Raw genomic sequence first — 26406 nt, 5'->3', positions numbered from 1 at the left:
ACTGCAGCCCAAAGATCCAGGCTCACAGCATCATAGATCACTAAGATATTGTGAGTTTGGGTTATTGGATCTGTGGTTAGGTCAAGACACTTGCCCCTGACACGGGCACAAAAATCGACCTGTAATGAAAGTGCTAAAAATGGAAAAGTTTAATTACTTTCTTCTACCATTTATTTAGCTAGAGGAGGGGATAAGCCAAAGTTCCCCAAGGTTTGGTCACTATGTCATGTTTACATCTGTTCCCCCCACAGCTCTGGACCCATCAGATGTCCACGTCCATGATGCTTATAGGTTGACTGGGGATAAAATATGGTAAGTGCAATTTGGCTGACCTCACATCTCTCATATAAGTGATTATTCAAATTGCAAATAGATAGAGAGCCGGCACTGTAGTGTAATCTAGAGATCCCGTTAAATGCTGAAGCTACGCTGACGCAGGTGGACGGGCAGTGCGGCAATGGTGTCAGGGGTGCGCTTACATGGAACATGCAGTGAAGCTCAATACGACAAGTAAAAAGGTACATATCATGCACTCACCTGGTTTCATGCCAAAGAAGAGATTGCTTTATTCCAGGGGTTACATGGAATACAGGAATCAAGGTCAGGAAGAGGAAAGAGTTAGAGCTCGGCCGAGCTAGTGGAACGACGGTCCGGTTTCGCAAGTTCTTCACTTGGTCGCGCCCCACGAGCTCGGCCGAGTTCTACCTCTTTCCTCTTCCCGACCTTGATTCCTGTATTCCATGTAACACCTGGAATAAAGTGATTATTCAGTTACCACATTGCTCTAAGCTTAGTTAAAAAGCAGTATGTATTACATTCAAACATTACTACCTATTAAAGGGGTACTCCCTTAATCAACTGATGCCAAAAAGTTAAACAGATTTGTAAATTACTTCTGTTTAAAAATCTTAATTCTTCCAGTATTTATCAGCTGCTGTATGCTCCACAGGAAGTTCTTTTCTTTTTGAATTTATTTTCTGTCTGACCACAGTGCTCTCTGCTGACACCTCTGTCTATGTCAGGAACTGTCCAGAGCAGAAGTAAATCCCCATAACAAACCTCTGCTGCTCTGGACAGTTCCTGACATGGACAGAGGTGTCAGAAGAGAGCACTGTGGTCAGGCAGAAAATATCTACACAACTTCCTGTGGAGCATACAGCAGCTGAAAAGTACTGGAAGGATTAAGATTTTTTTTTTACTACAAGTATTTACAAATCTGTATAACTTTCTGGCAACAGTTGATTAAAAAAAAAAAAATGTTTTCCACTGGAGTACCCCTTTAAGGTAAATGTACTGCTAAAAACTCTGGGGGAGTATTTTTTCTCATTTAGGAGTTCCAATTGCTGCATGGAAGCTTTTTTTCTAACAATACTCCATGGGAAAAAAAATGCAAATTAGCTCAGCTCCAGAAGGAATGAAACTATCCCATACTAGTCAAACCAGAGTCTTCTCCAAAAGGAAGAGTCACCCATTGCTGCCGTTTTGGTGTTTCAGTTGGCTAGAGAGAGGCCTCCTACATCTTGGTGATGCCACCATGAATGTAATGAGACACTAAACTGTTTCCACGTCAGTAAGGTTTTCACTGTTTCTTGGTGAAGAGACCCAATTGGAGCACGTAGACTTATTTTCAGGCAATGATCCATGGGAAAAAAATATGCAAATAAGCTCTCCTCCAAAAGGAAGAAAACCATATCAGCCTCACTAGCATTCGCTGAAAAAAATGGGATGTCCATGAAATGTATTCCTTTACCAACTAGAGATGATCTTTATATATAAAGATCCTGAATGTGAGCCCTTTTTAAAGGGGTACTCCGCTGCCCCAGCTTTTGGAACATTTTGTTCCGAATGCTCGGAGCGGAGCGGCGGGGTTGTGACGTCATGGCCACGCCTCATTGTGATGTCACACCACACCCCTCAATGCAAGTCTGTGGGAGGGGGCGTGGCAGCCACCACGCCCCCTCCCATAGACTTGCATTGAGGGGGCGTGACATGATTTCACGAGGGGCGTGGTCATGATGTTACCAACCCCCACCACCACGAACGTCAGGTGCTGCACAGAGATTGCAGGGGGTCCCAGTGACGGGACCCCCGCGATCAGACATCTTATCCCCTTTCCTTTGGATAGGGGATAAGATGTCTAGGGGCAGAGTACCCCTTTAATGTGAATAGATTATTTGTGAATAGATTTTCTAAACCAGACAACCCCTTTAAATAACAGGATTTTTATTAAGAAGAAAACCAAATCCGTGGTCGTCCCATATATAGAAGCGTGGATAGTTTTACATCATGTAGACATTCGGAGATTTCAGGGGGGGACATCAGTCTGGAAACAGGTGCATTACATTGCTTAGTACTGAGATCAAGTCCATCTCAGGTTCCTTCAGCCTAAAAGCCGTCACATTCCTGAGTAATGAGGGTCGGGTGCTGTTGGTGACATAACACCTGCTGAATTTCTTTGGTGGTCCCTGACCATGAAAAAATATGTAAGAAATACAATGTAGTAACCCTTAGAGTGCCAAATGAAATCGTAGATGACTGAGCACAGACCAGGCTATATAGCTGAAACCAAAAGGTAAGGTGGACACATAATTTCAATAGCAATGTTCAACATTGTTTGTTCGGCCAACAGCTATCTCTCCTGATCTCCCCATACACATTAAATTTTAGCATGGTCACAGGGTCATTGTACTCTATAGAAAGAGGAGGTGTAAGCTGCTGCCAGACTGTCCTGGCAATGACTTATATCTCTAAGAACATAAGAGTTGGGCAGTTAAAATTCAACATGCCCAAAGGTGGCGACATAGGGAGGACTAATATGTGGGGGTACAGAAAGTGTTGTTATAATTAGGCTGGTAGTCCCTGATGTGCTATGGGGCTTGAATGGTGCAACCCTATGTCCCTTTGTGAGTCCTAAATGTCCTTTTTTTAAAGGAAGCTGTTCCCCTTATGCAAAGCCAAAGAAAAGGATTTCTGTAACCAGGGTTTTTGGGAAATGACTGTAAACTTTACTTTACTCCCGATGCAGATCAGTGCAGTGCAAATACTTGGAAATGTTGCTTCAATTTTGTATATTTCTTTAGTATACAATGTTGAACACAAAGAAACAGTATTCTAGAAGGTCACGAGTCACTGACCCTTCTAGAATTGTGCATTATACACAGACTTGAAGCGTTAGGAGATTTTTTACTTAAAGGGGTACTCCACTGGCCAGCATTCAGAACTAAATGTTCTGAATGCTGTTTTTGTGATGCGGGGGTTGACCACACCCCTCGTGACGTCATGGCTGTGCCCCCTCAATGCAAGTCTATGGGAGGGGGCGTGGCTGCCGCCACGCCCCCTCCCATAGACTTGCATTGAGGGGGCATGGTCATGGCATCACGATGGGCATGGCCAACCCCTGCAGCATGAAAACAGCATTCAGAACATTTAGTTCTGAACGCTGGCCGGTAGAGTACCCCTTTAAAAGTGTATTCCGGCCATAGACATCTTATCTCCTATCCAAATGTCCCATAAGGTTGTAGACTGACTTGTGATGCACCAGCTTGGGTTTCATTTCACTGAGCAAACCGATAAGCAACCTCACGGTATGTAGAATCCCTCTCCACTTACTTCTGCATGGGCTATGCTGGGACAGGATTCCTTTGGAGTATCCCGGAGGAACTCCCCACCTATCTGAATACAACTGAACCGGAACTGGAAGGAAGTGACGCCCTGTTCTCTGTTGCAGTTGGTCTTCAGAATACTACTCCCAGTTACTACCCCTTTTAGTCTTGAAGTAGGTCCTTGCCGATATGTCCTTGCAGCAGGACGCTGTGCTGAATAGACTTGGACATGAATTGAAGACAGGATCAGGTAATGTCCGGGTTACTTGTAGGAGGTGAGCCTGACTTTAGCTACACCCAATAATTAACCTTTTGCATTGTTCTCATGTAGAAGCAGCAGAGCATGGGTGCTCACTGTACTTGAGCCACAGCTCAACTAACTAAAGTAGAGAATATGGTTCCACCTCTTATCCCAGGCAAAGGGGATGGAGCTGAACCACTGTTGCACAAGAATTGGACCTGTGACCTTATACTGTTCTCTTACATTGAAGCACATGTTTACAAAGGTAATGCAACGTTTGCAAACGTTTAACCCTCCGCACTCTGCAATTAACTCAGTGTATGCATGCATAATGACATGCATATATAGGTCATCAAAACTTTAGACACATTGTCCAGCAAACCATATGAGAATACAACCACAAAGCTAAGTTTGGCATAGCAGCTGGTGCAGCCTTTGGCCATTCAGGCATGCTGGGAAAGATAGTTTTGCAACAGCTGGAGGCATACTGGTTGGGAAACACTGCCCTGCGCTATACATCATACCACATGCTACACTAACATTCCTGTACACATTATAAAAACAATGTCAAACAATAAAGCATTTGGCTGTCCGGGCAAACTGGTAGTTGTAGTTTTGCAACAGCTGTAGGCACACAGGTTGGGAAACACTGCTGCAAAGGACATATTATAGTTTGATTTTTATTCAAAATTGATCTTTAGTAAGACATTTTTCATTGTCTAGTATTTTATTATATTTCGGAAACAAATGTGATCCCAGAGTTTTCAATCATTATCGAAATATCCACAAGATGGTAGTAGTGTGCAAATAGCTGCAACCTCCCCGAGTAAGCACAAAAACCAATGCAAACAGCAGCAAAACTGCTTCCCCGTCACATAATGACTTGTAATAGGTGGAACGGTGTAGCAGCCGGCTGCGGAGTCAGGTATATTCCAGCGTCTATCCTGGATTTTCCCAGTAGTGACAGCGTCTGAGATTTACTTGGCTCGGCTCGTCTCTCGTCTGCCATCCTTGACAAAATTGCCTCATATGCACATTAAGCATTAACTGCAGTTGTGCTCTATTTCCTGAAACAAAGAACTTTGCCTGTGGCTCAAAATAAATATTTTTATTTCAGATGGACAAACAACATCTGCGGTTTCCGAAAGCTCCGCTGTCACTGTCAAAAGCTAAATGATTCGTATAATTTTTTACAAAAGGCACGTGTTCCGGTGCACATGTACATACTGGGGCAGCCCCAGCACTCGCATTTTATAGGTCACAGAAGAACGAGAAACTTTACTTGAAGGTCTGGTAAGTATCAATATGGATGTATAAGATGCCAAGTACAGTATACCCTGAGTATTCTGCCTGCAAAATATGTAACAAAATAATTGCTGCATTACATCTCGGTGTAGTGTTTACAATCTAACATTTATTAATTATTCAAGATGAAAAAACGAAAACAAAAAACAGAGCCAATTTATTCCGGAAACAGCGCTACTGTGGCATTCAGGTTGGGTGTGGTATTGCATTTCAATTCTATAAAAGTATGGAGCCAAGTTGTAATACCACACACAACCTGAGGACAGGTGTGGAGCTGTTTTCAGAAGAAATTTTGTTATATATATTTTTTTATTCCCTGATAACCCCTTAAAGGGGTACTATGGCGCTAAGACATCTTATCCCCTATCCAAAGGATAGGGCATAAGAGGCCTGATCGCGGGGGTCCCGCCGCTGGGGACCCCCGTGATCTTGCACGCCGCACCCCATTTAAAATCAGTCCCCGAACCGTGTTCGCTCCGGGTCTGATTACTGTCGATCACGGGGCATCACGGGGTTGTAATGTCAAGGCTCCGCCCTGTGTGACGTCATGCTCCGCCCCCCTCAATGCAAGCCTATGGGGTGCGGCGTGCAAAATCACGGGGGTCCCCAGCGGCGGGACCCCCGCAATCAGGCATCCTATCCCCTATCCTTTGGATAGGGGATAAGATGTCTAAGCGCCGGAGTAACCCTTTAAACGGGAATGTGTCACATAGGAACAAAAACTTCTGATTCAAATTTTTTATTATTTATTTTCTTTGTACATTATTTAAGGGTCAGTCAAGCTTCTGCTGCGCTGTGATTTTTTCTTCCAAAAACAGCACCACACCTGTCCTCAGGTTTTGTGTGGTATTGCATCTTGTCACCATTCACTTATATAGAACTGAGCTGCAATACTACACGCAACCTAAGGACAGGTGTGGTGTTGTTTTTATAAACCTGGATAACCTCTTTTACAGCATTTAGGGATATGATTTACAGCATATATAAGTACATAAAAACAGTAGACGGAGGGGACACATTAACTTGTATGGATAAGATTTCTAGGAATGCTCTGTGACCTGTATAGAGGTCATTGTGAGGGGGCACTATGATCTATTGTGAATGATCTGACCCCATCTTATCTATACACTTGTGGTGCCTTTCACTTTAACCCTGCCTATGAAAATAAGTAGGAGACTGCTATAAAGTGATCTTTACAGGATTATTTAGCTTGGTGGCAAAAATGAAAATCTCAACATTTCAGGATTATTTTCTGAAATAGATAGTATAATGGAAAATTGGGTAACAAAATACTTAAAAAATACAGTCATGACCGTAAATGTTGGCACCCCTGAAATTTTTTTTAGAAAATGAAGTATTCCTCACAGAAAAGGAGGAGGAGGAAAAAACAAAAGTGCAAAAATGAAAAAATGGCCAAAGAGAGAAGAGGTTAATATTTGGTTGCACACCCTTTGGAAAAAATAACTGAAATCAGTGGCTTCCTATAACCATCAATAAGCTTCTTACACCTCTCAGCCGGAATGTTGGACCCCTCTTCCTTTACAAACTGCTCCAGGTCTCTCTTATTGGAAGGCGCCTTTTCCCAACAGCAATTTTAAGATCTCACCACAGGTGTTCAATGGGATTTAGATCTGGACTCATTGCTGCTGCTTCAGAACTCTCCAGCGCTTTGTTGCCATCCATTTCTGGGGCTTTTTGACATGTGTTTTGGGTCATTGTACTGCTGGAAGACACAAGATCTCAGACGCAAACCCAGCTTTCTGACACTGGGCTGTACAGTCCGACCCAAAATCCGTTGGTAATCCTCAGATTTCATGATGCCTTGCACACATTCAGGGCACCCAGTTCCAGAGGCAGCAAAACAACCCCAAAACATCATTGAACCTCCACCATATTTCACTGTAGGTTCTGTGTTCTTTTCTTTGTAGGCTTCATTCTGTTTTCGGTGAACAGTAGAATGATGCGTTTTACCAAAAAGCTCTATCTTGGTCTCATCTGTCTACAAGACATTTTTCCAGAAGGATTTTGGCTTACTCAAGTTCATTTTGGCAAAATGTAGTCTTGCTTTTTTTTTGTCTCTGTGTCAGCAGTGGGGTCCTCCTGGGTCTCCTGTCATAGTGTTTCATTTCATTTAAATGTCGACGGATAGTTTGCGCTGACACTGATGCTCCCTGAGCCTGCAGGACAGCTTGAATATCTTTGGAACTTGTTTGGGGCTGCTTATCCACCATCCGGACTATCCTGCGTTGAAACCTTTCATCATTTTTTCTCCGTCCACGCCCAGAGAGATTAGCTACAGTGCCATGGGTTGCAAACTTCTTGATAATGTTGCGCACTGTGGACAAAGGCAAATCTAAATCTCTGGAGATGGACTTGTAACCTTGAGATTGTTGATATTTTTCCACAATTTTGGTTCTCAAGACAAGTCAAGACAGTTCTCTTCTCCTCTTTCTGTTGTCCGTGCTTAGTGTGGCACACACAGACACACAATGCAAAGACTAAGTGAACTTCTCTCCTTTTTATCTGCTTTCAGGTGTGATTTTTATATTGCCCACACCTGTTACTTGCCCCAGGTGAGTTCAAAGGAGCATTGCATGCTTAAAACAATCTTATTTTTTCACAATTTTGAAAGATGGCCAATAATTTTGTCCAGCCCATTTTTGGAGTTTGGTATGACATTATGTCCAATTAGCTTTTTTTCCTCCCTTTTTGGTTTAGTTCTAATAGACAAAAAGGGAATAAACATATGTATAGCAAAACATGTGTTACTGCAATCCTTTTCTGTGAGAAATACTTTATTTTCTAGAAAAAATTCAGGGGTGCCAACATTTACGGTCATGACTGTATATATAATAAAACTCGAGGAATCTGTTAGCTTTATTACATGCTCAGAGCTGCAGATATAGGCAGAAAGCTGATAAGAAGATAAAGCAAATCATACATGTCTGTTAGCTGATGGCTGTTTGGAAAGTTATAAGATCATGTTTTCCTTCTGAGCTCAAGTATCGAGAAGGCCGGGCTGAGCTGCAGCATACTCCCTTCCCCACCACTCCTTTCCCTGCATGATTGGTGAACAAGACTCAGTGCTGGAAGCAAAACTCTAAATATCAATCATGGGGGGCTGGGGAAGCACCAGTTTAATATTTAAGTTTTTTACAGGATCTCATTGGATGGGAATGGTGTATTCTACAATGATAGTCTATGATGTTAACCCAACAATTGTAGGCCAAAAGGCCTCTGTTAAACAAAAAAACAAAATATTCATCAATTCCTTGGATGATCTCTGAGTTCATCTTCTCTTTGCCGAACCCATCATTGAGAAGGTAGAAGATCCCAGTACACCCCGACTGCAAAGCTTTACAGCAAACACTAACCTCTTCCATGATAAATCATCCCTCAGTGGTGCAATGAGTAAAGTGTGCCATCCATTACCGCTCATTAATGGCTATTCAGCGGGTGAGAGTAAATGACAGTAATGGCTGCCACTTCATGGAGAACGTATCATACGTTTTCTTAAAGCCTGATTTATACCGCATGATTTACAGTCGGAGAAGATAAATGGATAATCCTATGGAAATGGAAGGATTCTAGGAGGTTAACAAGGCTATAGTTGCTGGCGGTGCAATGTACATATTATTAAATAAGTGAATATCACATCTCTCTGCCGGTTAGAGCTGTGCATGATATCAGATCCTTAAAACAGTATTTTTTTTTTTCTTACAATCATATGTCATGTGCCAATGGGATGCGTAAAGGAACAGACAGAGAAAATAGCACCACTCTTGTCTGCTGGTTCTCTTTGGCATTGCAGCTAAGTCTTATTCCTCTTAAATGGGCACTCTCAGATTCAACCTTAACCTTTCAAATATACTTAATAAAAAAATAGAAAATGTTATAGCCTTTTTATGGAAATCATTGCTCATAAAAAAGACCACTAGGGGTCCCCATACCATCCAGAACTTAATCATATCAGGTTGCAGCATCATCTATGTCTTAGCTGAAGCATAGGCTGGGACAGGAAGTCCAGGAAGTGAGGGTAGGACAAGCACTCCTTTTTGCTCACTTCTGTTTTAGAGCAGCCTGCAGTGATTGAATAAAGAGATCCCCCTTTATTGTTGAATGCAGATAACCACAGCAGAAACTCTCCTTTTAAATGGGGTTCTCCACTTTGGACAGCCATTATTTGTTGAAGGACACAATTTATTGATGGTCTATTGATGTTCTATCCTCAATATAGGCCATGGATATCAGATGAGACCCATCACCCTCGCTGATCAGCTGTGTTGCTAGAGATATGGGGCAGGCATACAGACAACTGGGGTTTTCTGTAAAATTGTGGTACAGCACCGAAAAATGCATTAAAAAGTGATGTCAACCAACCCCTCAACATTTTCCTCGGATATTAGGAGTCACCACAGAACAGTTATAGAGTGTTGCAGTATAACAAAAATCGTCAAAATATATACATAAGACAGCATTTCTCCAAAGACGAGGAACCGATATTGACCTATGGAAGCCCTATTACATCTAATAACATAAAGTGCAGGACACATTGCTCGAAAAAGTGATCAAAAGTAATCAAGTAGTTAGATCCACAATGTCGTAGATAGGTGCCCACACTGGATAGAAAGATAGTTGTCCTAATTAGATGGACAGGTTCCCCCTGTTGGTAGCTTCTACAATGTTGGTAATTCATACATTAGAAGAGAAAAGGGTTCCAGCTCCCCGGAAAATCATAAGGTATTCATGAAAAAATTAAAAGTCCAATATTTAATTAGTCCATATTAAAATCCAAACAGAAACACCCAGTGCAGATAAAACTCCTCAACGCCGATGCGTTTCGGACTAAGTAGTCCTTAGTCCTTAATTAGTCCTTAATTCATACATTAGCTTGGTTGGCCATTATAGGTAGTTTTCTCAATTGGGCTAGTGTTCCATGTAGGCATTACCCACGTTTTCAAAATCCCCCTCAAGTACTTTCCCCTATAACCCAGGTGAAATCTGTCAATAGTTTTACAATAAGCCAGATGCCCCTTTTCTACATAACATATGCCTATCCACTATAAAATGTCCTATCTAGGTCCTTGATGTAGTTTTCTCCATTACCCAGGTTTATCCTATCAGTTGTTTCGAATACTAACAAGGACCATCCATTAAGGTAGTGTGCACTATTCACCACATTACCCCTGCAGATAACTGCTCATTATGATAAAAATGTTCATATATGGAAGCTCCAATGATGAACATGTCCATATATGGAAGCTCCAATGATGAACATGTCCATATATATGGGAGCTGCAATGATGAACATGTTCAGATATGGAAGCTCCAATAATTAACATGTCCATATATGGAAGCTCCAATGATGAACATGTCCATATATATGGAAGCTGCAATGATGAACATGTTCAGATATGGAAGCTCCAATAATGAACATGTCCATATATGGAAGCTCCAATAATGACAATGTCCTTATATGGAAGCTCCAATGATGAAAATATCCATTTATGGAAGAAACAATGATGAACATATCCATATATGGAAGCTCCAATGATTAACATGTCCTTATATGGAAGCTCCAAAGATTAAAATGTCCATATATGGAAAATCCAGTGATGAAAATGTCCATATATGGAAGCTCCAATGATGAGCATGTCCGTATATGGAAGCTCCAATGATTAAAATGTCCATATATGGAAAATCCAATGATTAAAATGTCCATATATGGAAGCTACAATGATGAGCATGTCCATATATAGACGTTCCATTAATGAAAATGTCCATGTATGGAAGCTCAAAGTATGAACATGTCCATATATAGAACTTCCAATTATGTAAATGTCCATATATGGACAATCCAATGATGAACATGTCCATATATGGAAGCTCCAGTGATGAAAATGTCCATATATGGAAGCTCCAATGATGAACATAGAAGTTGGAAGTTCCAATGATGAACATGTCCATGTATGGAAGCTCCAATGATGAACATGTCCAGATATGGAAGCTCCAATGATGAAAATGTCCATATATGGAAGCTCCAATGATGAAAATGCCCATATATGGAAGCTCCAATGATGAACATGTCCATATGTGGAAGCTCCAATGATGAACATGTCCAGATATGCAAGCTCCAATGATGAACATTTTCATATACAGTGATCCCTCAACATGCGATGGTAATTTGTTCCAAATGGACCATCGTTACTTGAATCCATCTTATGTTGAGGGATCTGTGCAATAATAATATAGAAAGTTATACTCATGCGTCCCCTCCGCTCCGGACCATCACCCTGCCCTGGATTATCGCTCTCCATTGCTGCCATCATGTCCCCGGGGTGTCCCCACCACTCCGGACTGTCACCACTGCCCTAGATCGATGCTCTCCATTGCCATCATCATGTCGCTGCGCACGCCGCTCCTATTGGATGACAGAACGGCGTGCACGGTGACATGATGATGACAAATGAGAGTGAAGGCCATGCAGCGGAGCATGACAGTCCAGAACGTTGGGGACAGGTGAGTGACACTCAATGGAGCACACGGGGCACATTAAATGGCTATCCAACGGCTGCTGAAGCAGTCTGCGCTGCTGGAAAGTCGTTTATGTGATGGCCCCGACATACAAAAGCATCGTATGTTGATGCTGCCAGCAACATTTCATGTTGAAATGATCGTATGTCGGGGCCATTGTAGGTCGGGGGGGGGGGGGGGGTCACTGTATAGAATTTCCAATAATGAACATGTCCATAAACTAAAGCTTCCTAAGGTATGTCTTAACCCTTTAAGGACAGCGGGCGTATGCATACGTCCCCGTTTTAAATTCCTTAAGGACTGAGGGCGTATGGATACGCCCGTGGGAATTCCTGTCCCCGCCGCTCGCCGGGTGGGGACCGGACTGGGGTGACTGCTGATATCTATCAGCAGGCACCCCGTGCAAACCCCTGGGGGGGTCCCGAGACCCTCCCATGTCGGCGGTCAATTCAGACCTACGATTTGCGGCTTTTCCGGGTCAATCGGGTCTCTGGTGACCCGGTAATCCAGAAAAAAGGGTGAATGGGGCTGTCTGAGACCCGATGGGGCATGCTGGAAGTTTTGCAACAGCTGGAGGAACACTGCTAGTCTACAACAGTAGTCTACTCCTCATTTTTTGCACTTTATTTATGTAAATCCACCAATTGGAGGCCAAAAGTCCCCTTATTTGAACTCTGTCCAGCAAAGGAAACCTATAGACACGTTTAGCATGTATTTTAAATATGAGTCACAAGCACAGTGTGAATCTAGCCCAAGTCACACAATCATGGAATCAGGGTCTCGGTTGGCACTTCATGCTGCCCCCAGATAGGGAAGCATAATCCGGTTGAGAAAACTTTCCTGGCCAAGCCGAATTTACATGTAAAGATTGTGCCAGCACATGGCACGGCTCATAATCCCAGCTACAATTATTCTAATTAGTAACAAACATGTTACAGATAAAAAATAAAAAAAAAAGAAAGATAAGAAAATAAGCAAACCACGGGGGGAAAAACCATAAAAACAGGACAAAAACATTGTTTTATGTCAATTAATATGATGGGTTACATTTATCCGACACTGAGACAACAAATATCTCCCTTCAAGGTACAAGTTCATTATGCCAAGATTGCTTGTCGGAGGACCTTGAGCACTTTCTTACCACGGGCCAAATGTACAATAAGGTCAGATACAATGCAGGGATCTTCCCTGGTGACCTGTCAAATATATTGAATTCAGAAAGGCAAACAGCTGAGACAATACCAAGTAGGCAAAAAATAAATAAATAAAAATAAAATAAAGAAAGAAAATAAAAAATCCAACGTAAGGATAAGGAAGTTGATGTGCAGCTACCATGGCTTTACAAGGTTTAGAAAGCATGAAAGATTGAGCATCTAGGTTATTTTATGCTAATCGGGTCACAGATGCTTCAATGGCCGAATTAAGGAAGAACATAGAGGTTTTCTTCATTGTTCTTTGGCTACACTTGATCGCATGCAGGATGTATTAAGGAAGATCTGTCTGTTCTTATTTAATGTTTCCCAATGAGATCATCTACAAATATTCTGCTGAATTCAATAGCCGGCACTTGGTAAAATTGTCTTCTTTACTAAATATCCATAAACAAAAACACCATATAGCAAACATGATTTTAAAAATGCAGAAGCACATAGACAGACGCATTTTGGATCTACATGATTCTTACTCATAGTAATTCTTTTATGTCAGATGGGTCCACCCATGATAAGTTGATCAAGGGGTGTCCCACTGATGGGTTCACCAGCAATCAGAGGTTCTCTGCTGGGAAAACTAACAGCAATTGGAGTCAGGAAGGAATTTTTACCTCTAGTATGAGGGTTTTTTTTGCCTTCTTCTGGATAAACTCTGTAGGGACTCATTAGGGTTATAGGTTTGAACTTGATGGACTCTGGTGTTTTTTCAACCTTATGAACAATGTTACTATGTTAAGTGTTCAGTGCCCCACCAGCGCCACCAAAGGTGAAATTAAAGGACAACGGTCATCCCATTCACCCACACTAAACCAAATACACTGGGTTATAGTGCGTTTGAACAGGAGACCGATGCAGTGTCTCTGACTAACATACGTCCTGCAGCCCAGAGCAGTGGCCCTCTGAAGGTCCGCTTCTTTCTTCGGCAATTTATGTACTGGAGGATGGTGAATTTAAACAATCATGGGCGCTGGAGTGGACCCTCAGAGGGACACCGCTCCGGGCTGCAGATATGTAAAGTATGTAAGTCAGAGATCCTGCATAGGTGTCCTGTCCACCCGCACTGTAACCCAGTGTATTGGGATTAGTGTGGGGGAACAGGATGACCTTTTTCCTTTAATCATTACATGTTGCCTGTTGAAATACATGGGCTTTCCATCTAGTACACAGATATATAAGATCCTGCAAGAAAAGAGACACTATTTGTATATTTGAAACCCATTCAAGGACCAAGTGTATATACTGATCACAGCTCACTGGTATTAGTTGTGATGGGATCTCCAGGTAGGTGTTGGTTCATTGCCAACTTTGGTTCTGGAGCTACCCTGTTTGATTTTTTTGTATCTAATAAATAAGTGTTATGAATGGTGGTGGTGGTGTGTGTGTGTGTGTGTGTGTGGGGGGGGGGGGGGGGGGTTCCCTTCCGATTTCAAATTGTCTCATAAGACAAGACCGCCCCCATAAAATAGTTGTAAGCCAAAACACAGTCAGTTATTTAACCAATCAATCACCTGGCATGAAATTCTACCTTTTAAGATAACCTATTACTATGAAAATGTTATTCAATCTACAGGCATCTCCAAAAATGAAGGAGTTGTGCAAATGTATATATCGTTTTCTCAAAGAACATTCATTATAACTTCTAATTTACTGATTGAAAGCTTTTATCATTCTGAGTTTAGGAGTCCAGTGGGTGGTCCTACTGAATGGCACCACGTACTGGACTCCTGAGCCCAGAATAAGCTTTGAATAAAATGTAAATACAATTGTTTAGATTTGTATTAAATCTATTTCCACCAAACTATATATCAGTCTGCTCAGCTCCTCCTGCTCTATAACTGGGTATGGCAGTTCATATAACTTTTTGCTTTTAATTATTATTTGCCCTGATAGAAGAGATGTTAGATTCAGTAAAAATAACCTATAGCCATAGACCTCTCTGTATAGCATCATGATACAGCTATTCTCCTCCAGCAACAATGGGATGATTTGAATCTCCTACCATGACATATTTAAGCCATGCCCCAAATAAAAATTGGTACTTGTTGCTATTTGGGAGCATTTACAGTCAAATGGTAATGGTCCCAAACATCAGGAATGTGCACAGAATTTTTTGGGGCAGGGGCTGAACTTAAAAGAAAGGAAACTTTTCATAAATATTTTTATAAATGCACACATAATGATGCCAGACTGTCCAGGGGTCTTTTAGGAAGAACATTAAAAAGGCAGAGGTTCAAGCCCCCTTTCTAGTCAACCCGGGCACACCCCTGCCAAACAGCATGAAATATCCATTTTATATGTGTTAATATAAACCCTAATCTACTAGTGGTCCAGTTTAAAGGAGTAGTCCAGTGTTGAAAATCTTATCCCCTATCCTAAGAATAGGGCATAAGTTTCAGATCGTGGGGGGTCCGACCGCTGGGGCTCCCCACGATCTCCTGTACGGGGCCCCCGGCAGCCCACGGGAAGGGGGCGTGTTGACCACCGCACAAAGCGGCGGCTGACACGCCTTCTCAATACAACTCTATGGCAGAGCCGGAGCGCTGCCTTCGGCAATCTCTGGCTCTTCCATAGCGCAGTATTGAGGGGGCGTGTTGGCCACCGCTTTGTGCGGTGGTCGACAACTGCTATCTGGCCAGCGAGCCGGGGTCCAGTACAGGCGATCGTGCGGGTGGGTCCCCAGCAGTCGGACCCCCCACGATCAGAAACTTTTCCCCTATCCTTAGGATAGGGGATATGTTTTTCAGCACTGGACTACCCCTTTAAGGACTGCTCTATGAAAGCTATGCTGGCAAGTATGCTGTTCAATCGACCATTACTGGGTTAGAAACAAAACAAGCAAACATATGGTGAGTACATGCCACCAAGTGCAAAGAGAACATATGGGATCAAGAACGTTCATCTTGATTGGTACAAGACTAATATATATTTAAACATTGGGCAGATTAGAGGGGCGAATGATTCTTATCTGCCGATATCTTCTATGCTGTCCGGGCATTGCTGGGAGTTGTAGTTGGAGGGCCGCTGGTTGGACATTAAGGTTCTACTGCATCTTATACATGCTTCAGTTCAGCGCCACCCTTATGAATTTTGAACTTGGAAGGAAACATGATTTTATAACTTAAAATCTGATTCTGTGTTTTCCAACCAGTGTGCGTCCAGCTATTGAAAAATTACAACTCCCAGCATGCCCGGACAGCCAACGGCTGTCCGGGCATGCTGGAAGTTGTAGTTTTGCAACATCTGGAGGTCCACAGATTAGGGACCATTGGTCTAATATAAGAACTGAAGCAGCATTGCTGACATGGGTATCGTTTTAAATGTATTGAGCCACAGAATTAAGAGAACATGTCCGTTTTACTGTAAAATGTGTTGCGTAAAAACGTAAACCTCCAAAAGTTACAAAATCGCTTTTTGTTTCCCCTCATAATAATAATATTAACAATTTTAGAAAAAATTCATTGCATATGAAATCTCAGGGATGTCTATGAGTACAGATGTCTATGAGTATTTTATTATGGCTTCATACATCTCAGAAGTTGTCCGGAACCATAACAAACTCATGGAGTCTTATTGTGCTCTGTTACATCTCTATAAGATTTAAAAGAAGAAGAAGAAGAAGAAAAAAAAAAGATTTGATTTCTTCCTTCTCCCTGAAGAACTAATCACAGGACAACAACAATCTCATCTGCCGCGCGACGCTCCTCAACGCCGCTTTATTTCGTTATTACCACCATTTCTGTGTAAATGACAGTTAGGATTATTTAAGATTATATTGTAATCCTTTTAATCCTCAGCGCCTTAAATTTCAGTCTAAACACCAAAGTGCACTTTAGCAAAAAACTGTTTCAAGCTATGCGATCTTCCCATAAATCGTCCCTTCAGCACCGCCCGTGATGGAAAGCCCTAACCTTACTTGACGGCACCAAACAGACTCGTAATTGCGTTTAAAGGGAAAGTAATTGTTCCCCGTGTCTATTTTTCACTCCCTCGTTCTCCGCTTCACCTTAACGTTTCTAGGGCGCATGCTAATTTAAATAGAAAATAATAAGCAATATATTCTTCGTATTATTAAACCAACAACTCTATGCACCCTAATACATAATACAATCCTAAGCACCTGCACACTGTCTCATTATATGGCTAGAATTAATATCTCCCCTCTGATATAATGGATTTTAAATGTAAACATTGCTAACAGGTATAATTTCGTTTCACTGATTCCTCTTATCCAAATTATTCAGTGGTCATTTTCCATATACAATCAATAATTCATGGTCTTAAATTGAAAACTCAGGCTAATTTCAACAACGAAATTTTTACTGACATTTCTAAGAGAACACATCAGCCGGGCTAATTATTGCCTCGTTTCACTGTGTGGCCTTTCATTATACCGGAGGTAATGAAAGAAAGGAAAAAAAAAATAAAAATAAATAAAAATTACAAGATACAATGCTTCACTTCCATATTATCTTGCTACAAGCGCGGCTCGAAGGACTAGAAGGGGACATTGTTCTCTGTTTACTTTGACCTTTTAGTTCTTGGGATCATCAAATGATTATTTGTTTCTTTGCTTATTGTTTAATGTTATCATAATATGCAAGATGCAACCAGAAAATAACAATGATGAACCAATTAAGCTAAGACATCAATTATTTTGTTTTGCTATACACGTAAAGGGATCGGTGGGCCATCTGGGGAGCCCTTATACTTAATGATGACCTGCTGATCGTCGTAGATCCGTCAACTGTTTAACTCTGGGAAAATGCTATTTTTTTTGCTGCAGTGACCACTACAGGATATACATGGTATTGCATGCCCACTACTCCAACAAATGGACAACCTGAATGGGCTGGGACATTGCTGCCTATTTGACCACTTTTTTTTACTGGCTTGCAAAGAGAGGTCATACATAGAGACATCCAAATGCCCCAATATTGGTACATAAAGAAAAATATACCCGCAAGAACAGATGGTAATAAAATAACAATGATGAACCAATTAAGCTAAGACATCAATTATTTTGTTTTGCTACACACGTAAAGGGATCGGTGGGCCATCTGGGGAGCCCTTATACTTAATGATGACCTGCTGATCGTCGTAGATCTGCCAGCTGTTTAACTCTGGGAAAATGCTATTTTTTTTTCTGCAGTGACCACTACAGGATATACATGGTATTGCATGCCCACAACTACAACAAATGGACAACCTGATTGGCTGGGACATCGCTGCCTATTTGACCACTTTTCTACTGGCTTGCAAAGAGAGGTCATACAAAGAGACATCCAAATGCCCCAATATTGGTACATAAAGAAAAATATACCCCCAAGAACAGATGGTAATAAAATAAGAATAAAATAAAAGACAATTGAATGTTATGGGTCCAAAGTCATAAAAATAAAGAAAGAGCTAAAAAGATGTGTGGAGGAAGATATCAGATGATCACAGTTTGGTCAGATTTATTGCTTGCATATTACATTTTAGATAGACAACCAAATACATGTGATGATCAACCCAATTTTTTGGCAGATATTTTACAACATTTTTGTCAATACAGGTAAGAAAATTTAACTGTATATATAATGGATAACCACACATGTATTATTGGAAGAAAATATGGTCTTACCTGAAACACATTTTTTCGACTGGATTTCTCACTTGTCCACTCAATCTGAGCCCCGAGCAAATTTATGTACTCTGATTTAGTTCCCGATTTCTAAAAACATCAAGGCAGCCATTGTTGGTTTATTTTTATAAACATTTTTGATTATGTTCAATTTAAAACTTTTAAAACTGTGCAAATTTGTTATACCTTTCTCTGTATTCCGTCAAGTATCATATTACATTTGTTGTAAAACAAAGAGAAAAACAGGCACTCCCTTGTGATGAACCAACGGGATCACAGGTGTGTGGGAGGGGAGGGAAAAGGTAAAGGCTCACCCTGCCAGGTTGTGTGCACTCCCACACAACCAAGATGTGCGTTTAATATAATGATCCCGGTCTGCAGCCTTCCTAGAAATAGTAGGGAGATATAAAGCGAACTTCGAGGAGGATAGGAATTCCGGCACTGACCAAGGAGAAGACAATAGAGCCAGGTGTGTAGCGAACAGATTTAATCCAATGCGACGCGTTTCACCGCGCTTGCGCGGTTTCATCAGGCCTGATGAAAGCGCGCAAGCGCGGTGAAACGCGTCGCATTGGATTAAATCTGTTCGCTACACACCTGGCTCTATTGTCTTCTCCTTGGTCAGCGCCAGAATTCCTATCATCATATTACATTTGTTGGAAAGCATAGCTGGTGGTCATAATGTTGCCTAATGGAAATTTGGAAAATTGGGTGTCAATATATCCCCGACTAATAGGTTTTAGGCAAAAGATGTTGCTAGTGGAGAAGGGTTAATTTGCATGGTCAAATAATCATTAGTGTTGCTCACGAATATTCGAAATTCGAATTTTAATCGTGAATATAGCATATTTGCAAATTTGCGAATATTGCGAATATAGTACTATATATTCGCAATTACGAATATTCGCTTTTTTTCTTTGTTCACAGTACACATCACAGTGATGTCTAGTGGTACGCCCCCCTCACCTGAGACCTTTGGCTCTCGCTCCCCGCACCTCCAGCTATTGACTTGCCGTCAGCTATTGACTTGCATCGTTTAGCAAATACTTCTCAGTGAGTGCAGCTTTTTTCAAGTCTTCTCCGTTTCATGTTTTACACATCATAGTGATCACTGCATCCCTCTCTGCTCTTCGCATATGCGCATATTCGTGAATATTGATTTAATGGTATAGGGAACTAATTGGCTAGTGCAGTGGTCTCCAACCTGCGGACCTCCAGATGTTGCAAAACTACAACTCCCAGCATGCCCGGACAGCCAATGGCTGTCCAGGCACGCTGGGAGTTGCAGTTTTGCAACATCTGGAGGTCCGCAGGTTGGAGACCACTGCACTAGCCCATTAGTTCCCTATACCATTAAAGAAGGGAGGGCTCAATATTCGCAAATATGCACATATATTTTAACATATGCACATATATTTTCGCATATGCGCAAAAAAAAATGAATATAACGAATATGCAAATTTTGCAAATATATGACAAATATTCGTCCATATATTTGTGAAATATCGCAAATTCGAATATGGCCTATGCCGCTCATAACTAATAATCATTACAGAAAGAGAATGGTGTATCTGTCTTGTATATGTACATTAGGATCAGCTACGTCTAAAGTTGCCAGGTATTGGGGTTCTCCTAGATGGCACCCAACAACAAATCTAATGTGAATAAGATAGACTTTATAGGGTTGTTAGCACATTACCTTTTACCTACTATCTACATAGTGTTGGGATTGTGTTGGGTCTGACCATCAGAACGGCACATGCACATTTCCACTTCAGTCATTGTCTATGGGAGACCCTGTTCTTGAGGTTCCCACTGGTCAAACCCCTAACAATCATACACCTATTCCCTATTATTTTAGATTGGGTGTTGATGGTTGGACAACCCCTTAGCCTTTACTATTGCTTTAATGATAGAAAACCCTGTTAGCATAACTGACTGCTCTATCCTCTTGTATCTATGAAGCATACAAGAAGATATTTCTATGATTTGTTGCCCATTTCCAATTCCTTACAGACTTTCCAAATCCATCAAAAAGTTTCCTTCCGTTACAATCATTATAAATAAATGTCTATTGTCTAAAAGTCTCCTCTATCGAAAGCAGGAGGTGGAAATATTTAACAAGAAAATCACTATCCAAATATAATTCAGAAGAAACAAATGTTTGCATACAGGAATACTCGATCAGGGACGTTACAGAAAGAAAAGCAGATATTGGCACAGAATAAACCGGAATATTATTTTAGAGACTTCTCCCATGAACTCTAATGAAGCTTTTCTATTTAAATTGTCTTTGTACAACAGCTAATAGATACAATGTTAAGAGTCAAGAATCAGCACATTACACACAATGACCTTAATAAAAGACTCATTGGGTATGTATGAAATTATCAAGCTTAGTTTAGTTAGGCTTATCATGTCTTCTGCCTGTCTGGGTACATATATGTCTCAATTTTTTAGCTGAAGTTTGTAAAGAAAACGTCAAGGGGTTGTCTGGGGACTATTCTTTATATACAAAAAGTGTACTCACCTATCCCCAGTCCCTGCTGCTGCTGTTCTGATTGTACCCAGTCTTGCTGCTTAGCACTACCTGGTCTTGGCTTTGTCACAATGAAAAGCCCACTTACTGGCTGACACTATATACAGCTGCACAGTTTTGGCACGGTCGACACGCCCCCTCCATGAATCTCTATGGGAGAGCCGGAAGTACAACGTAGAGCAGGTGATCGCATCGTGAATCAGACACTTATACCTTATTCTGTGGATAGGGGATAACTAGCTGGGCACTCGACATCTGTTCCTAGTGAATGTTAACTAAGTGGTAAGGCTTACAACTTATGCCTTGCCACTCGGCGTACAGTAGCAGGGACTCTTGTCTTGACAGAAGTCACTGCTCTTGCATGAATTGGCCACCAAATCTAAATCAAATTTCAAATTTTAAGAGGTATGCTCATCTCTAATCCACAAGCTTCAGTAAAGGTTTCATACACAATCCCTCAAAAATGTTTCAATAGATTGAGATTCCTACAAAAGGAAGAGATACTTGTCTACTCTAGTGTTGAATGGCTGCAGACACACAGGGTCCTGGATCTATCTTTCCTTAAAGGGGTACTCCGCTGCTCCCTGCAGCACCCAGTGTTCTGAATAGTATTTTCTGAATGCTGGGTGATGGCGGCGGTGGTCGTGACATCATGCCTTTCACCCTCGTGATTTGTCACTCCCCTCCATTCATGTCTATTGGATTGGGCACTGCGCCCCCTCCTGGGTGCAGCAGGGAGCAGTGGAGTACTCATTTAAAGCAAGACCTTTGCCATATAATGAAGTAGCCCAAAACCACAAAGTAAACCAAACATTTTACTAAAAATGTGGATAATAAAATGTAGTTAAACTGCTTTGAATTTAAAAAATAATGACCCTGATTAACCTGAATTTCTTTTTTCTTTTTTAATCAAGTCTAATAAACTTTTTCCTTCATATATTCCTATCTAGAGACGAAGCCCGATGTTCATTTCCACTGACTTTGCTTTGTGACAGCGAGTCGTCCTCCCCTTGCTCGAGTCAGTGACAAATAAAAAATATCACTTTCTTTTCTGCTTTGTTTTTCATATTTTCTTCATTTATTAGAAAGAGATACGTTATGACAGATACTCTTGGCAGCGAGGACTAAACTGATCTTTGTCACCTGCCAAAAGAGGAAATGGCTTATTCTAAGTGACTCCAGCTTGAAAATCACCTTCTCGGGCAGCCATCATTCCAATAAGGTATGGCAGGTCTCATCCAGCCTTGGGTATCCTTCACAATGGGGCTCTGTCAAATGCGTTTCTGTATGTCCCTGCACTATCATCCTCTCATTGACTTGTTCTCCCTTTAATGCCATGCAGAGGTTTGTAAACTTTCACAGCATTATATCTAAGGCTATAAGAATACATGCCAGATTTGTCTCAACAACTTATCTGTCACATCTCTGAAAACGAAGATCAATGTTCTTTCCTCGGGCACCATACACAAAAAAAGTACAAAGAGGCATTCGCTGTAAATGCTTGCTCCTAACATTGTATTAGTTGCAGTAGAGGAAGTAGTGAGGGCCACGGTTGTGTTTCTAGGACAGGGATCACATACATTTTTCTAATTGCCTTTTGCCCTAATTATGACAATAATGTATCTACGGTGAATGTTAACCAGCTACTTGCATGTACTGACTTGTGTTTGTCATTTTGTGTATGTAATTCCCATAGAAATTTATTACTGTTACTGTGTTGTGTTGCAATTAAAGAAATTTTTTTAAGTTTTTTTTTTTATTGCTGTTGTTGTTTAGACTCAGCAATACATTCTTGCAAATCACTACATTTTCTAGGATGTTGCTTCAAGGGAAAACTGCACTGTGTACAATGCTTGGCCATGAAAAGGTAAAATCAGTAAAACTGGGGAAAAATTTTAACCATTAGGCTAGGTTAACACACAGGTTTTTTTTTTTTTTTTTTTCGAAAGTTTTTGAGCCAAAGCCAGAAGTGTATTCAAAAGTAATGGGAAATATAAAGGAAGAATTTATACATCTCCTTCCTACTGGATCCACTTCTGACTTTGGCTCAAACTGCACTGGCAGTATTTCAAAAAACACCAAAGAAACTGTGTGGAAACCTAGCCTTATACAACCAAAAGATGGTAAAACGTCATGGGTGTATTGATCATAAAAATGTCAACTCTATCATAATTCTTTGGTTTGTCATGCATTTTTTTTCCTCATTGAGGCTTGATGGTTGCCGAAAAATTCCCAAGTTACTGCAACTGTCATGTGATGTCTTTCCCTAGGGGGTAAAAAGTCAAAGGGGACGAGTAGATTGGAAGAATTTTACCTGTATCAGAATGCTCGGGTTTGTAAAGAATTGTTTCTCCTCTCCTGGATTTCAGTATCAGTTTCAGTAAACCCGGTTAAAACAATTGTGATGTGGCCACTTTTCCCAATTAAGTAAAAAGATGAGGGGGACTTCAGCTGGGAGAGTTCCACCCATACCAGAATTCTTGAGTTTGTCAAGCAATTTTTTCCTTGACAAACAAGGAAAAAACTCAAAACAGACTTGTTGGACAATTTTTTTTACCCGATACATTGTGGTCAAGCCAACAAGCCAAAAAATAACCGTAGCTAACCAAAAGCTGATGTGAAGTCTTAGTCTATAGTGAAGCTATTCCTGTTTTATGATTAATTTGTTTATACAATAGGGACCTCGGTGACACATTTTCTTAACAGGAACGCTGCATCAGTAATGCTGGTGGACCTGAAGAAGGCACATGGTAGTGCCTAAATGCGTTGTCCAGCTATATATTCAATAAAGTCTACATTGTTCTGTACATCACCCATGGTTGTGTTTATGTCAGCATTGAGCAGCGCCTCTAAGACCTATTTTGCTTGCTTATCCCTATCTCTGTGTTACCTATATGCTCCTAAAAGGTGTGGGATCAGGTCAAAGTGCCACAGCTCATCTACAATTTACTTTTTACGCCCTCAATAGAGTTGCGCATGTTTTCAGCACAACTCCACAAGGTCCATATATTACTGTGGTGAGACAAACACCTATTGATATACTAAGCAATGGAGCGCCCTCTCTTCTTTTTTATTCATGCAATTGTTCTTTTTACAATAAGGAATCAAGTAATATACAAAAAAAAAAAAAATGCAAGTTTTCTTGCATGCATGAATCCTTTGGAGATAACACAGGGGATAGCCTAGGACTAAACATGGCCACTAACCTTCCCAATTCCATGTGTTAAAAAAATCATTGAAATTCATTGAGCAACAAGGTTAAATGAAATAAGATATGTTTTTTTTGTCATAACAATATGTGTGAGAACTTATGCTTAGTCTTCTAATGCATTCTGAGGATCATGGGGTCTCGGAAAACCAACCTCTACCATTTATGAAGTGGTGCCATTACTTTTTAAGATGAGAGCAGACACTTTAAAGACAACTCATGTTTATACACTTAAAGGATGATATACATCCTTGTCTTCTATATTTCTTATCCCAGGCTATACACATCTAAACAAGACTCAGAGAAGTCATAATGCACTGACCAAATTTGCCGTCAGTTCCTTGGCATCCTTGTAGAACTCCAGCCTCTCTTCAGAAAGCACAACGTAGGTCGTAGTCCAGTTTTTCCTTAAACATAAAGAAAAAGTTGTGTCTCAAGTTACATAGTTACATATGATGTGGTCAGATGGTAAAGCAGAAACAAATGACCTCCTGTCCAGCATGGAGACTTCCAAAGACTTGGAGGCCACTGGCCAAGAAATACATGGAAATTTCTTCTTGGTGCTAGATAGTAAACTATGAACCTTAAAGTTGTATGCTGCAATTCCAGACAGGGCAAATGGACAAGAGTGTCAATGTTTCTAAGAAAAAAAAACCCTGTACTTTTCCAATCCATGAATACCCTTCAACCAATGATTCTGTTTTGACAACTAGATGGAACATGCATTATCCAAGGAGAAAAAGTCCACTGAGTGTTTGCAATAACAAATACTTTACATTTATATAAATTCTGTACCTAATTCTCTAGAAAGGATTAATTAAGTTGAACCAAGGTGAAGGAGATGATAACTGGTGTATAAAAGGAGTAAATGAAGAAAAGCATACACAGACAGGATAATAGAATGTGACAACGAGAGGAAAGGTGAAAGCTGGTACCTGGGGGGAAATGTGCTAAGTGTATGAAAATAAAATAATCACCGACATCAAGGACAAACTGGTAAAGACAATGAGCATACAAGATAATAACAGGTTATGAGCTTAGTAATGCATATAATGTAGTCACATAGAGGGATTTTGTTTTGCACTTACTTTTAATGGGCACTGACAGATTCAAAAACTTTTTATATGTTGCACATTAACCTTTCTAATATGAGTGATAAATAATGTTATCTCCTTTTTATAGAAATCATGGCCTTTAAAAAAGAAAAAAACACTAGGGGTCCCCATACCATCCAGAACATAATCCTGTCTGGCTGCAGCATCATCTTTGTCCCAGCTGAAGCACAGGAAGGGACAAAGTACAGGAAGTGGAGGCGGGACTAGCCCTCCTCTGTTCTCACTCTTGTCCTTTCAGACTACAGCAGGGGTTTACAGAGCAGCCGGCAGTGATTGGATGAAGAGATCCAGCACAGCAGACTCAGGAAGAAAGCAAAGTCATGCAGAGCGAGGGAAGAGACAGACATGCCCCCTTCAAAGCACAGGATGAAAAAACAAGTGAACACCAACAATATATTTGTAAAGAGAAATATAGGTGCTAGACACATAAAAAATATTATGTACATGATCAGGATTAGTTACTGAGGTACTCTTTAAATCGGGAATGTCCATTTAGAAACACCATTTTAGAGTTCACCTATAGAGAGCCTAGAGACCATCTATCTAAAAAGCTGAGTATCTTAGTAAATACATTACATCACATATTTTGTACTGATCCTGAGTAGAGTTATGTGAATGTTTCAGAATTTTGGTTTGGCGGGATTGCTGAACTTTCCGAAGCTGAACTTTCCAAAAGTTTGTTTCACGGTAAACAGTTTCTCTGCGAATTGGAAATGAAATAAGCTTCACAACACGTGCATAACCATACGAGCTCTAAAGACTATACAGGGTGGGCCATTTATATGAATACACTTTAATATAATGGGAATGGTTGGTTATATTAACTTCCTGTTTGTGGCACATTAGTATATGTGAGGGGGGAAACTTTTCAAGATGGGTGGTGACCATGGCGGCCATTTTGAAGTCAGCCATTTTGAATCCAACTTTAGTTTCTTTCAATAGGAAGAGGGTCATGTGACACACACACATCAAACTTATTGGGAATTTCACAAGAAAAACAATGATGTGCTTGGTTTTAACGTAACTTT

At 40.8% G+C, this 26406-nt stretch overlaps 1 protein-coding gene and 1 long non-coding RNA gene across 3 annotated transcripts in view; one reads left to right on the top strand and one right to left on the bottom strand.

Annotated features, from left to right (window-relative positions):
* LOC130284502 (uncharacterized) overlaps positions 1 to 309 on the top strand; it is a 42036-nt gene extending 41727 nt beyond the window's left edge. The window contains exon 3 of the long non-coding RNA XR_008847055.1: positions 252 to 309. This is a non-coding gene — a long non-coding RNA (uncharacterized LOC130284502). The remainder of the gene's footprint in view (positions 1 to 251) is intronic.
* Positions 1 to 26406, bottom strand: part of ARHGAP15 (Rho GTPase activating protein 15) — a 788583-nt gene that overhangs the window by 603097 nt on the left and 159080 nt on the right. For both annotated transcript variants that reach the window (XR_008847054.1, XM_056534907.1), the window contains exons 6-7: positions 24586 to 24670; positions 18517 to 18606 (exon numbers count right to left, since the gene is read on the bottom strand). Coding sequence is in view for 1 of the 2 variants with exons in the window: in XM_056534907.1 (XP_056390882.1) it covers positions 18517 to 18606; positions 24586 to 24670 (175 nt within the window). In the remaining variant the exon portion in view is untranslated. The remainder of the gene's footprint in view (positions 1 to 18516; positions 18607 to 24585; positions 24671 to 26406) is intronic.

Source organism: Hyla sarda, chromosome 8 (assembly GCF_029499605.1).
Source record: "Hyla sarda isolate aHylSar1 chromosome 8, aHylSar1.hap1, whole genome shotgun sequence".
Taxonomy (NCBI): domain Eukaryota; kingdom Metazoa; phylum Chordata; class Amphibia; order Anura; family Hylidae; genus Hyla; species Hyla sarda.
Note: the sequence above shows the minus strand (reverse complement) of the source record. Positions and strands in the feature narration are given on the sequence as shown.